We start from the raw sequence: 15693 nt of genomic DNA on the forward strand, positions 1-15693 counted from the left end.
CCTGATATTGAGAATTCAAAGTTTTACTAAAAGTCAATTTCTTAAATTTATATTCTTTGAATGAGAATTCAAAATAAATAATAAATACTAACTATTTACAAATAGCAAAATTGCCATAAAACTTCTTTTGCTTTAATATTTTAAAATTTAAATTATTAAAAATGAATAATAATGTAGATAGTGAAATAAATGAAACAGATTCGAGAGCAAGTATCCCATTATCAAATCCCTCTTCATATTTTATAATCGAAAAAAATCATACAGGTGCTTTTTTGGGTATAATATTAGGTCTTCACAACTGTTTAGAAATGGGATAAGTATTTTGATGAGATATTATTTAATTTGGGAAATGAGTAATGGGGTACAATACATTACTTTTTTCTTGTGTTTAGTTTTCCTTTCAATGGTTTAAAAATAAATACACACATTTGAGGATAAGAAGTTAACATAACAATAAACCATATTTAAATTTGAAATTGTTTCAAGTGAACCGATACAAATTTATAAGAAGTTAACATAATAATGACCAATATTTTAATTTGATATTTTTTCAAGAGAACCGATATAAATTTATAAGTTAACATAACAATAAACCATATTTTAAGATATTGTTTCAAGTGAACCGATACAAATTTATAAGTTCAAAAACACAACTCAAAGTAATGGAAATGTATTGATCAAAACATTCTTAAAATATGTGTTATAATGGAAAAATGTATTGATCAATACATAGAAGATAACTTCTTTTAACTGGTGATAAAAGCAAGAGACAGGACTAATAATAAGGAGGTTTACACTACTTAAAAAAGTAAGGGGTGATTGAAATAGATTTAGGAAACATGTAAGCATAAATAAATCAATTAAACACAAAAACATATTCCATTTAAGTCTAAAACAACTACTGAAATAAATCAGCAAAAAGTCAGGTATTGAACCAGTGATTGTAGATTACAACTACCAGAATGAAACGAAAACCTCAGTCAAAAATATAGAAGAATAACAACCTCAAAGTTCTAAAACAACCAAAAGCATACAAAACTTCTAGGTCATTCTTTGAGCAGCTTCCTTGGCAATGAGTCTTTCCTTGGCCTTGGTTTTTGCTTGAGATTTGGAACCCATGATACCGCCACCCCACTTCTTCCTGTATTCCTCATACTTGTCGTTGAAGTTAGCCTGAAAAAAATCAAGACATTGTAGATTAGTAAAATATAACAATCTATTCAAAATTTAGAGTATGAAAATGCAAACAAGACTATAAGAATCAAACTCTAAAGTTTAACCACCTTAATGGCTTCTAGGATTCTGCTGAATTCCATTTTGTCTTCATTCTTGACAGTTGTCAAGCACAAAACTGCAGCAGTTTTCTTGTGAACAATCTGCAAAATTAGACATTACCTAAGTCAAAATTTATATACTCGCATGTGGAGCTATGGTAATACTATAAACTATAAAAAGAAAAATTACTGTTCCGAGGCGTGCTTTGCCCTTGACAATGCAGTAAGGAATTTCCATCTTCCTGCACAAAGCTGGAAGCCATACAACAAGCTCAATTGGGTCGACATCATGAGCAATCACGACAAGTTGTGCCTTGTTCTGAGAAAACCACAAGTATATGTTAGAACAAAATCATCCAAATGGGTATATGAGAGTATGCATAATCATTCATTAACATAAGGCACAAATAATACCTGCTCAATAAGATAGGTAACATGGTTGAGACCGTATTTCACATTAATAGGCTTCTTTGTCTCAACAGTTTTGCCCTCAGATTCAGCTTGAGCCCTTTTCAATAGACGCTCTTTCTTCTCAGGTTTGTCCTCAGGCCTATACTTAAGGAGCATCTTGAATAGGTTTGTGGCTGCACAGTACATCAAATAGAATTGATTAGCACAAGTAAAAAGCAATTACAATATTACAATCATAAAACAAAAAATGAACATCATAAACATCATTCATCACTACATGTAGCATGTCATATACCAGCAAGCACACAATATCAAACAAACATCTCTCAATATTAACCTCTAAAAACATACTTATAATGTATCATTTCTAAGCATTTAACAAAATTAATAAATTTTAGCTTAACAAAATCATACAAGATATATAACACAAGCAAGTAACATGCAGCAAATCATTCAAGATCAAACAACCAATTAATCCAGACTATTCTTTAAACCCAACAAATCAAATTACATAGCACCAACATCTGTTACACATCTGAGAAAGGTGTGTCTGTGTGAGTGTCTGTCAGAAACAAATTATAAACGTTTAATTCAGTCATTTTTACCAACACCACTTGTGATTAAGTATAATTCATTCATTCATTTCTACAAATTTGATGTCAATTTACAAATTATAAACATATCAAAAACAAAACTTCTATGTCAATAGTACCCAAATTTTAACAAAAACCCATTAAAAATTAACATAAAACCTAATTAAAAAAAACAAACTTTTGCAAAACAGAATCAAAACCAAAAAACCCTAATACTATTGAACAAACATTGAACATTTAACAAAAACCACCAAACTAAAATAAAATCTAAATTAAAAATCACCACTTTATAATCACAAATGATTTATTATGAACAGAGCGAGTTAACAAGTTATATTTACCAAGGTTTTTATCGAGTGTCTTGGTGAACTGGTTAAGTGCAGGTGGAACCTTCAACCTCTGCTTAAGGATCCTCTTCTTCCTCTGGATTTGAACAGTCTTAGGCCATTTCACAAACCGAGTCAAATCCCTCTTCGGAGGCAAAGCACCGCCGATCCCGAATTGCTTTGGCCTCTTCTCGAAAAGCGGGTTCACCACTTTCTCTGGCTGCTTCTTCTTAGCAGCTGCAACTGGTGCTTTTCCACCGCGCTTTGGTCCCTGCAAAACAAAGAGAATCGCGTTTGAGAATAAGCGGTTTTGAGAATAAGCAGATCGATTCAGAGAGAGGGGGAAGAATTGTTACCATAGCTGCTGTTGTTGATGGAAGTGGCGGATGAAGAAGAAAGTGTAGACAAAGGAAAAACCCTAGTTGTGATTGAAGTGAACTTAAAAGGATTCTGAAATGTGGGCTTTCGGTTATGGGTCGGGTTTGGCCCATAGTCGATTTTGTTAGTGTGTTTTGTTAGGCCCGGTTCATAATAAATGAAAATGATTATTATGTAAGTAAAATGTTTGTGATAAAATATTTATTCAATAAATGTAATTTATAAATTATTAAAATAAATTTATGATTTAACTTTAACCGTACAAAAACTATTAAAATTGTATAATTTTTATTTATTGATACAAATAAAAGTAACTATTTTTTAAAAAAATATATTTTTAATTAGTTTACGAGTGACAAACACTTGTCTCATTTACACATTTATGTAAATATTATTTTAATTTTATAAATTAATTAATAATATTTTTATTGTACAAAAAAAAAGTACAAGTGTGTTTCTCTAGCAAAGGCACGGAGACTCATGAGCCCTAGTAGATATATTACATGAAATAGGTCAGGGTTAGTCCACAACGGCGAGTAGCCTTTTTATGGTGGTTTTTTAGAGTATTTACGTGAGATGGGTGATCCTGATGGTGGTCGGTGTTGTTAGGTTATATGTGGGTGGTTATAATGGTGTTTTAGGTGGCTACTCGGAGTTGAGTGTTTTCTGAATAATATTGGGTGGTAATAAGTGGTTGTCACTTGAATGAATGAGGATCTTCTATCCCTTTGGTCGACATTCCTTTTATAAGAGTTTTCCAGAGTTATGGTTCCCCGGACGTGGTCTCGTATACTCCCCTTTTTAGGGAGACTATTAGATCGACTATATCATCGAAGTCAATGAAGACTTTAGTTACTTAAGATGAGGGCGACCAATTGGATTTCCTTAGGCGGCCCAACTATCAGGCGATGGGCGCTTTAATCTAGGACTTTGTCAAATAGGACAATACAATACTTTTTTTCATATTTGACCACTAGCTCACTTTTTTCATATATTATATCGTACTTGTATCAATTACACAAAAATGATAATCTAATTTTATTCGTATAAGACAACATACACGATCAAAATTACATTATTTTTCATTCACTAATATCAACTAGAATGGGATAATTTTCTCGTGCCTTGATAGAGGTATTCCATAATAAAGTAGTAAAGAACCAAGTGTATATGCATCGTGTAACACCCTAATTTTTATTAATTGTTTTATTTTGAATTATTGGTGATTAATGATGATTTTTGGTGTTCTATTTAGTTATCCCGTTGTTGTGATTAGAGGGATGTGAAGCTTGAGGGTGTGTGTCCTTGAAGTAGAAATGTGGAGAGTAATTACAGATTGGTAGAGTTTGATTAACACTATAATGAATAACGTTTTTTATGACAAAGCTTTCATCTCGAACATGCTAAAAACCGAGCATATATATATATATATATATATATATATATATATATATATATATATATATATATATATATATATATATATATATATATATATATATATATATATATATATATATATATCCTAGGAGTGTCATGTTTGATTTTTTTTAATAAAATAAACAACATTTTACCTTGGTGTTATTTAAATCAAGGTAACACAGCTAGCTATAAGTGAGCGCCATCTTTTATACATACGAAAAATTAATAAACCTATTCTCTTGGTTTTTTTGGAGAACTGAGGCAATATAGCTATAAGGCATATCGCTTTGAATGCCCATTACTACATTTAAAAAAATCAATGATTTATCACTTGGCGTCTTTTTCAGATTCCATGTTTTTCTTTGTTAATTATTCTTAAAATCTTTGTTATCAATAAACAAGAATAGACAATAAAAAGAGGAAATATTTTATTGATGATAAAAAAAATAAGACAACAGTTAAAACTATTCCACATATTCAAACTTCCCAGTCCACTCAACTTTAACATTATTCCTAACTTAGAGAAAAGTTCAGAAATAACTATTTCATATGGTAAGAGGAAAGCCATTTCCTCCCGAGAAACGCCTATCATTTCCTTTAAGAAGTTGAAAATGGTAAGATGAAAATTAACTCTGATGTTGTAGGTGAGAAAGTACAAGAGAGGATTGTCATACCAAGTAAGTGTTTCTAGTTGTTTCTCTCTTGGGCAAAGATTTGCCACTAGAAGTTGAAACCAAAATTTTACAATTGGGAATAGAAACTCATGACTTATCACTAGTACAAAAATGTTAATTTACACCCGTTTTTTATTAAATTTACACTCATTATTTTTATAAAAAAATCACGTGTATATCCACCGGGTGAGAAATGTCTAACTAATTTACACCCTTTAAAACGGGTGTAAATAATTTCTTAATTACACCATATTTTAATTAAAATTGGGTGTAAATACATTCTACGTTACACCTTATTTTAACAAAAATCGGGTGTAATTACGATTTTAATTACACCCTATTTTAATAAAAATCGGGTGTAAATACGTTTTTAATATTCAACACAACTACTTGTCTCTTAACAGTTGATTCTCATAGCAATCAGTGATGGAGTAATGAAGAAATAAGAGCCATTGACATAGGAATATTCGACTGCATAATAACCAGCTGGCACAATAAAGACATTCATCCAAATTCATCCAAAACTCTTTAACGAGATTAGTTTATACGGGGCCATGTAGAATGTGAAAGTAACCATTCAACATTTGTTTGTTAACAAATTTTCTTAATTCAAAAAGATCGAAATCATTGAAATCAACAAACTTTTCATTGATAACGAACAAAATAATTGCATCCATTATTGAATAAAAATACTTTAAAACAAGGAAACAAGACACTGAGAGTTTGAATGAGACGTTTAAAATACGAAAAGACTTTAAAATAAGGTCTGAAGACACAGAGAGTTAGAAACGAGACGTTTAAATAGCTTAAAAGCCTTATTGAAAATCCAAAAGAGACGTTGCAACTTGAATATAGATGATCATTGATATTCTAGTGATATGATTTCAATGCATGCACGCCACGTTTTAATTAGGTTTTAAAACAATATACTGCCTCGAATTTTCGCATAACAAAGGGGAAAACAAAACTGGAACCTCTGTTTTTATTATATTTTGTATTTGTAAATTAAATGATCTAACTCGTCGGTTTTCATAATAATAGAAGGATAAATTAATCATATCTTACTATAAAAGCACTCCTTAAATAAAGTTTACCCTAATCCTAACTCGTACGCATCATACATTGGGATAGATGCTTATCATTTCCTTTAAGAAGCTTGAAAAAAACTCTATTATGGATTACAAGTGGAGAAAGGCATTTTTCAATGGTTGGAAAAGATATCTCCTTTATAAGTTGTATGCATTCAATCCATATAACATTTTCCAATGTTTGGAATAGATAACTTCTCACAGCTAAGAAGTCGAATTTATTGCAATATTGTGTTTAAATATTTTGTGTAAACAATGTAACTTCAAAAGAAGATTTTACACCTCGTTTTTCCTAAAAATCGAGAGGATGATTTAACGTTAAAATTGAGGATATTTACCATCGTCCTTAATCAAATCCTCGTCGTCCATTTCATGACTATCAGCACTCAAGAAACTACCATTAGTGATTCGCGTGAAACATAAATAACTTCCATTATAAAAACATTTTGAATATCAAAAACTGATAATAAAACCTCATGAAGCGCTTGAAACTATCCTCCACTTTGAGGTTTGCAAGAGTGTTTGTCGTGAAGAGTTTTCTATGATGGACTGCAAGAGTAGAAAATTATTTGGGTTTAAGGTTTGCGTTCTTAAATATTTATTTAAGTAGAAAATCATTTATTTATCTAACCCTTTTTTCTCCAACCTTGTTTGTTCATATCACAAACAATTGCAAGCAAAAGCCATAGAGAATATTATGCATCCGTCATTTGATCTTCCCCAAAATTATATGATTTGAAGATCTAAAATCTATATCTTGGGGAAATTCATTTTTTTGTGTAAACAATGTAATATTTTGGACAAGTAATGTTGTTTGTGAATAAATTATTTTAGTAATTTTCTATGTAAACAATGTGTAATACGGTGAACTGACTTTTAAAGAAAATGTGCGGATAGCAAGAGTCGCCACCGACTTTTATTTTATCCAATATAGAAAGGCTAAAAGAACAGGAAAAGACCTTTTAAAAAGATTTTGAGTTCGGGGGGTAAGTTATACAAAGGGAAGGTGTAAGGTACCCTTTGCATCCATGGTTATCCATGGGCTCTTAATTGCTTAGCTCACTTGTTTGTTTGAATTGTTTGAAAAGATTTTGAATAAGAAAAGATTTCAAAGAAGAACTTTAGCTTGTAAATAAGCATAGTCTTTTTGAAAGGTTTCTTTGAAAAGGAGTGGGAAAAAGATTTTGAATTTGAATTTGAATAGAGCAAGCAATCAGGAGCACCTACCCTAAGTTTAAAAAATCGTTCTTTTAGTCTTTCAGGCAAAAGGGTCTATCCATACCATGAAAAGGCAGGAAGCCTTTCAATTGGATGTTTAAGGGTCATCGAGAATAATCGTTCGCCACAAGACTGTCCCTGCCATAAAGAGGGCAGGTAGTCTAAGGGAAGGATATAATAGTCATTTGATTTTCTTAGGCATCATGCGAGGATACCTTAGCAATTGGGACACTTATTCTTTATAAGGCAACCTCGAGGGAGTTTCAATGACTTTGAAGGCAACAGGCAACATTGCTTTAGGTATCCTCGGAATCGAGGGACTTGACTATTTAGTATACTTAGAGGCAACAAGACAACAATATAAGGCAACAGGCAACAAGAAATGTTACCCTAAAGGTGTGTGGGTGCACAATCATGTGGTTAACTTCGATGACATTTATCTTGTAATTAGGTGATCTACGTTCAATTCATGGTTATCACTCCCTAAATTACTAACCACGCAACTAAAATAAAATAAAGGCAGAAATACAATTTCCTACGTTATTACAATAAACACCTGCGGGGATGGGATGGGGGGAAATTAAAAGGCAGAAAATAAGAGAGATCAATAATTAATTTAATTATCTTTAATGCTTTGATCTTCCTCGAACCTTTGATTGACTCTGAACATCTGAGAATTAAATGGAAAATAATAGGGGTTAGTGTATTACAGATTCATTAACTAAGGCAAACCCTATTTTAATAAAAAAGTCAAAAATAAAAATTAAAATGATATATAAACAAAAGATAGTTAGAAACTTAGCTTTTTGATATGAATACGCGTGTCTGAAAGATCTTGATCAATCCTGAAAGTCAGGCACAAAGAAAAGGCATGTGAGTGCATTAAAGGCCTCAATAATTATAACGTGGCAGATCAAAAATTAAAATGGTAATTATATGGGCAAACCAATAAACAGGCAAAATCCCAAATGGGGAACAAGTTAACCACAGTTAATAGGCAAGGCAAATAGCATAAGGCAAATAAAAGTTTTGAAGAAAGTTTTGAAGATAGATAAACCCTGATTAACTAAAAATCTACAAACCCTAACTAAACAAAATATGTAAAATAAATGATTTTAATATTTTTAATAATTATTAAAGGTTAAGGAAAATCGAAAATTCGATTAAATAAAATAAGTGGTTATAAAATTATCAAGTAAAGATAAAATGCAAAAATAAAATAAAGTTGATAAAAAGAATAAAATAAGAAAAGAAAATAATTAAAAAGGATGTATGTAATAAATAAAAAAGAAATAAATTAGAAGGACTTAGCTTTAGATCTAGTATGTGCACTCCTTGAGAGTCCATCGTAAAGCATGCCTTCAGGGTCGTCAGATTTGGCCTTGTGAAGATCTGGCGGTTGAGATTTGGGGGTGTATCGTGAGCTCCTGTTGCTTGTACGTACCTGATCTGTTGGCAGCAATTTATCAAAATAATATGTCTTTGTTGGGGTTCGAACCCCAGTCTCCATCATTGCCAGCGCACACCCTTTGCCAAGTGAATAAAATTTGTTTTCTGTATTATAATCACAACCAATTAATAATATATAAAAAACAACAATATAATGGAATTCAAATCAAGAAGTCAAAAGTGGCCCCCCTGGATACTGAGTGACGAATCAGAATGAGGGAAAGTGGATTGGAATTATTAACTGGCCATTCAGACGTAAACACGCGCGAGGAGAGAAAAAGAGTGGTTGACCGCCCATTGACATTACGCCACGCGTGCCCCCTACACTTCATCTTCTTCATTGTGCTCACCTATGGATTTTCTTACGAAAATCGCTGCGGATCTCCCTGCGAATTTTTCCGCAGGTTTTCTTCTTCCATGGTTATGATTCGAAACCTGCCATGAACCACGTTAACTAATCTGCACGCTTACCCAAATCCACTATTTTGACCATTGTGAGTTCAGAGGTGATCTTCGTTTGGCCTGGGAACACCTACAAATGGTGATACGAAAAGTTGAAGCTTAAAGCTTCAACAATGGTGGATTCCTGTTTATGGCCCAAAGCTCCACTATATTATGTTGAACCTGCTCTAATTAACCTTAGAAACTTGTTAGGATCGTTAGTACACGTCCAAACATGATGAAATACAATATATGAAACTTACAACGTGAATATCTTATGAAGAACGAGATCTCCATGTTATGAACGTGATGAACCTCAAATTATGATCCTACCTTACCTTGTGGTACCTCAGAGGTCGATTGGTGTTGTTTGTTTGCCTTTTTTCCTTCTCCAACTAGCTTTTTCCTCATGCCCTAGTTTTTAATGATTTTTTATGGTTCTTTTGGCTAGGGTTTCGTGGCAGCAAACCTTGTGTCTTATATCTGAACATGGTGTGTTTATATATTGGATGGATTAGGGCAACAAATATTGGCCAATTCCAAGTGATTGAAATAAGTGAGATTTGATTTTTCAATCATGCAAATTATGCTATTTTTGAATCTAATCTTGCTCCATTGAGTTTCCACGAATTTGACTCATATTATGGCCCTTTGAGTGATTGAAATTGATTGGAATATAAAACCAAATCAAATCTTTATTATTTTCCTTCAATCATTTGATTTAAATTGCATTTTAAATGAATAAAAATTCAAATAAAAATGAAATAAAATCATATGGACGTGGGAATGGACTTGGATATTCTCATTAGCATTAGAAACAAGTTTGGATCAAAAAATATTGGGCCCATTTGCAATAAAGTCCAATTTAGCCCTTATTTGTTTCATGCACCTTACCCAAAATTGGCCAACTTCAACAAGTCATAACTCCTTCAGTATTTATCATATGAAGATATTCTAGGACTTTTTGGAAAGCCCAAGATGTCCTATATAAGCCACTTTGGAACCTTTTTTCCATTTGGAGATTTTATCTTGATGATATTGCTCCTGACAAAAAACAGCTTTTTGCGATCTTCTAGAAGGACCTATAATGTTTTGGCTTATATCTCTTAAATGAAGTTTTTTTAGCCTTGGCATGTGAGAGACAAAATTGTAGAGAATTCAATTTCCTTCAAAATGAGCTTTGGATGGAAAATTTCTGGTGTTCCATGTGAAAGTTATGGCTGGTCAAAGTTCAGTTGACTTTTAGGTCCAAAACCCTAATTTAGAAAGTTTGAATTTCTGAGCTTTCCTCGATGAATCATGATCAATCCTTGATCAAATGATGACTAATATCTCAAAATAAGGATGTTGACCAAAAAATCAGGAATTTTGACTATACTTTGACCACAGTTGACTTTTAGGTCAAACTAGTCGATTGTTGACTATCTGAACAAATGACTGAGCATTCTTTGGGATCAGAGCTTGAAACTTGTCATGAGGATCCTTTGAAGCATATGATAGGCCATGGAGTCCACTTGAGATATCAGAAGTTGATTTCTCCTTAAGAAAAGAGAAAACCCTAATTGGAGACTTTGTTACTTAGGAGACAGGTAAGTGAGCCTAATCCTCAGTACTTGAGAATTTGAAAGTCAAGTGGATCAAAATATCTTGAAATATGATGGGCAAATTTTGGGATATGACACAATGTAATAAGTTTTAATTTAAGAAATGAGCCGATTTAGTCTATCTATCCATTATAACCCATATCGAGTCATTGCCTTAGTAGTCTTCGGCAAACCCTACATGAAATCCATAAAAATGTTGTCCCATTTCCATTCTGAAATATTCAACGTTGCATCAGCCCCAAAGGCTTCTGATCGATGTACGATCTTCGACTTCTCACAAGTCAAACAAGCATAAACAAACTCAACAACTTCTTTTTTCATACCGGACCACCAAAACAACTTCTTCAAATCCTGATACATCTTTGTAGCCCCGGGATGAATACTTAAACTACTTTGATGTCCTTCCTCAAGAATACTCTTCTTAAGTTCTGATATATCTGGAACACGCACTATATTTTCGAACCTCGTCACACAATTCTCATCAATTCGGAACTCACCTTTGTTACCTTGGTTAATTAGCAGTTGTCGATTAACCAATTTCACACCAGCTTTCTGATCTTCTCTGATCTTCTCAAGGATACCAATTGTCAACTTCAACATATCCAACTTCAAACTGTTAGGAGTTTCTTCGCACACTAAGCTCATATCTCTGAATTGATCAATCAATTCGAACTCGAGTACCATAAGCATCAACATGTGCAAAGACTTCATACTCAAAGCATCTGCTACAACATTTGCTTTACTAGGATGATAACTCAAATTAAAATCAAAATCCTTCAACAACTTAAGCTATCTTCTCTTATCATATTAAATTCCTTCTAATCAAACAAGTACTCAAGACTTTTGTGATCATTGAACACTTCGAATCTCGAACGAAATAGATAATGTCTCCAAATTTTTAATATAAAAACCATCGTTGCCAATTCCAAGTCATGCGTAGGATAATTCCTCTCATGCACCTTCAGTTGTCTGGACGCATAAGCTACAACTTGACCATTATGCATCAGCACACCACCAAGACCCATCTTAGAAGCATCACAGTATACTGAAAACAATTCACTTGGATTAGGTGAAACTAATATTGGAGTAGTCGTCAACTTTTTCTTCATTTCCACAAAACTCTCTTCACACGCAACATCCTACATATAAGCTTGACCCTTTCGAGTCAACTGAGTCAATGGCAATGCCAACTTAGAAAAGTCATCAATAAACTTGCGATAATAACAAGCCAAACCAAGAAAAATTTGTATCTCAGTAGCAGACTTCGGAGTCTCCCTCCATAACACAACATAAATCTTACAAAGGTCAACATCAATTCCATCACTTAAAATCACATGGCCAAGGGAACTCACTTCCTTCAACCAGAACTCACACTTTGACAATTTTGCATACAACTTCTTATTTTTCAACACTCGCAACACAATTCTCAAATGCTCAGCATGTTCTTCTTCTGATTTGGAATATATCAGAATATCACTAATGAAGACCACCATAAATTTATCCAGATACAAATAGAACATTTGATTCATATTTTCCATGAAAATGTAACACCCCAGTTTTCGATATTCAATGATTTAGTGTTATTTTGATATTTTGTTGATTTATTGGATGAATTTTCTTTGATGCTATATGATGATTGTGGAATCGGATGGTATGTATCCTTATAATAGAGCGTAGTGCCTTTGAATTAAAAGTTGCGGAATTAAATAAATATGATTAGTTCTAATTATTCATTTGATTAAATTTATTAGAATATTAGATGATTTAATATGATTAGAATAAAAATTATTATTGAACTTTAATAATAGTAATAATAATAATAAGAGAGTAAATGAGTAAATAGTTAGTGTGCTTATGTTGTGTTAGCATGAGGAATAATGGATGTGTGTTTATTAAGCCCATTAGTGAAGTTAAAAATTAGTAAGGAGTTAAATAAAAATAAGAAAGAAAATAGAGAAGTTGGAGAGAACGTGAAAAGAGAAGGTTTTCGTGAAAGAGGATAAGAGGCACAAAGAGGCTAGGGCAAGGATTTCATTGAAAGAGTAGAGAACCTACAATCCAAGGTAAGGGTTGGGTTCTAACTCTATAAGATTGGATATGATGATTTGTATGTAGGAATGAATTTTAGGATTTAATTGATAACTTAGGTTTTGAAGGGAAATTATATGAAATTAATAAAATCGATGCATGTTGATAACGATTCTTGTTGCTATGTGTTGTATGGAAATTGTATGGCTATGCATTCTGGCTTTGTTGTTGTGTTTCGTAAAAATTTGTATTTCGACCGTAAAACGAAGAATTCTATGAAATTGATGTATGTTAGTGATGATTCTTGTAGATATATGTATATGCGTTGTAGAACTTATATTACATGAATTTTGATGTTGTTGTGTTTCGTAAAAATTAGTATTTTGACCTTAAAATGAATAATTCTATGAAATTGATGTATGTTAGTGACGATTCTTATTGATATGTGTTGTATATGTGTTGTAGAACTTATATTGCATGAATTGTGATGTTGTTGTTGTGTTTCGTAAAAATTCGTATTATGACCGTAAAACAAAGAATTCTATGAAATTGATGTATGTTAGTGACGATTCTTGTTGATATGTGTGTTTTAGAACTTATATTGCAAGAATTGTGATGTTGTTGTTGTGTTTCGTAAAAATTCGTATTTTGACCGTAAAACAAAGAATTCTATGAAATTGATGTATGTTAGTGACGATTCTTGTTGATATGTGTTGTATAACTTATATTGCATGAATTGTGATGTTGTTGTTGTGTTTCGTAAAAATTCGTATTTTGACCGTAAAACAAAGAGTTCTATGAAATTGATGTATGTTAGTGACGATTCTTGTTGGTATGTGTTGTAGAACTTATATTGCATGAATTGTGATGTTGTTGTTGTGTATGTTTGTATGATGATGTTATTATGACGATGAAGTGATGATCTATATTGGCGTTTGTTGAAGGCTTATGCCTTGTGGTTGCATAATTGTTGTTGTTATGTTGCATTTTATGATGTCGCATTTGTTGAGTCGTATATATTGCATTTTTACAATGGCCTGGATTGGCAAACACGTTGGCATAGATTGGCAAAAATGCGTTAGTCTGGATTGGCAAAACTACGATGGCCTCAATCCCATCGTGTGGATTGAGTGCAAATTATGATGAAGGTGTATGCCTTGTTGATGCCTCTATTTATTTGCAATTTTGTGATGACGGTGTATGTCTTATTGGTACTACATGCATTCACGTAGTCATTGGTCTAGTTGCATTTTACACAATGATGAATGATGATGAGTTGTTTGATGATGAATGATGATGAGCTGTTTGGTGATGAATACTTCTATAATCAATGATGTAATGATGGAATAGATGTTGTAAAATAATTGTATACTACTTGTTAATAAATGACGTGGATGTGTTTTGAAGTGGTGAATCGTGTATGACTCTATTCTTATATACTTGTTATCATACACTTTCTTATATTGTTATGATATCTCACCCATTCTATTTGAATGTTACCCCTATGTTGGTAACGTGCAGGTAATCTGAAGTAGCTTGAGATTGAGGTTAGCTGAGGGGATTGTCTCATAGTGAGTAGAATGAGTCAGTGTCAACTCTGATATGTAACACCGAGGTTAATTGCTTCTGTTTTGTTATGTTAGGAGTAAAACCCTTATACAGCTCCACTTTATTGTATTTATTTAATGATGTTTGTTGAATGTTGAATTATGATGATTATAACTTATGTTGAAGAGTTAAGAGTAAATATTGTTGATGTTTTCCGTTGCGAGTAAATGAAATGAAGTTTATATATGATGAATATATAATTATGTGTTATGTATCTTGTTATATGAGCATATGTGATGAATGAAGGTGACATCCTAATTGTCTAATTATTTTAATTCCTTCTATTTATTTTATAAAATCATTGGGGAATTAGGGTGTTACATTAGTGGTATCAGAGCAGGTCGGTCCGTCCGGCCAAGTTGTTGAGTCAGTAGTGTGGTTTCACAGTGAAATATTGTTGACGTATTATTCCCTAGTACACGACATGTGTGTGAAACACTGTCGGTGCTTTCTTGTTCTTCTAATCACTTGTTTTCAGGAGGGAAATCAGAACAAGTGAGGGAGAGGTTGTTGCCTCTCGAGGCTGTTTTAGTTGCAAGGTATGAAGAGTTGGTTTAGTGTGGCCCGAAGTGTAGAAGTTAAAATGTTGGTGAGACCTTGTTAATTTCTGAATTCGGAGTAAGTACAAATTCAAGATTTATGTCTGGCGGTCAAGTCGAAGTATCATTGAGAGGGAATAATCAGGTACTTATGTTGTTCGCATCTCTAGGAATGGAGTCTTGGTGTTTCAAAGACGGAGTTTTTGGCGATTATTGTCTCTCTTGAGTTATAAGAAGAATGAGGTTTTGGAAATGTGTTAGAATTCATGTTTTATGGTTCCAAATCATTACCATATGTTAGGTATGAATGGATGAGTGTTTATTTCATGAAAGATGGCTGAATTTTAGTGAAGAATTAGTATGAACCCGATGGCTGTTCGCAGGAATTTTCTGGTTTTTGGGGAAACTACAAAAATTCATAACTTCTGATCGGGTGTCCGTTAGATGCACTGTTTGAATATGGGAAAAGCTCATACAATGTAATTTCTTGAAAAAATAGTTTCTTGTTCAGGAAATGAATTTAAATTGGTGTGTAATGAGACTTTATGGTGTCGGTGTATGATGTCGGTTGGAAATTCATAACTTTTGGACCGTAACTCCGTTTGGGTCACCGTTTGAAGCGTTAGGAAGCTAGTGCGAT

At 32.7% G+C, this 15693-nt stretch overlaps 1 protein-coding gene across 1 annotated transcript; it reads right to left on the reverse strand.

Moving 5' to 3' along the window:
• Nucleotides 1-860: 860 nt before the first annotated feature.
• Nucleotides 861-3070, reverse strand: LOC131635038 (large ribosomal subunit protein eL8y). The gene is made up of 6 exons (XM_058905640.1): nucleotides 2961-3070; nucleotides 2620-2875; nucleotides 1689-1858; nucleotides 1465-1593; nucleotides 1284-1376; nucleotides 861-1173 (listed from the first exon to the last, which is right to left on the reverse strand). The coding sequence occupies exons 1-6, from the start codon at nucleotides 2961-2963 to the stop codon at nucleotides 1042-1044; spliced, it is 783 nt and encodes a 260-aa protein (XP_058761623.1). The 5' UTR covers nucleotides 2964-3070; the 3' UTR covers nucleotides 861-1041.
• Nucleotides 3071-15693: the final 12623 nt, after the last annotated feature.

Source organism: Vicia villosa, unplaced genomic scaffold, assembly GCF_029867415.1.
Source record: "Vicia villosa cultivar HV-30 ecotype Madison, WI unplaced genomic scaffold, Vvil1.0 ctg.001413F_1_1, whole genome shotgun sequence".
Classification (NCBI taxonomy): Eukaryota; Viridiplantae; Streptophyta; class Magnoliopsida; order Fabales; family Fabaceae; genus Vicia; species Vicia villosa.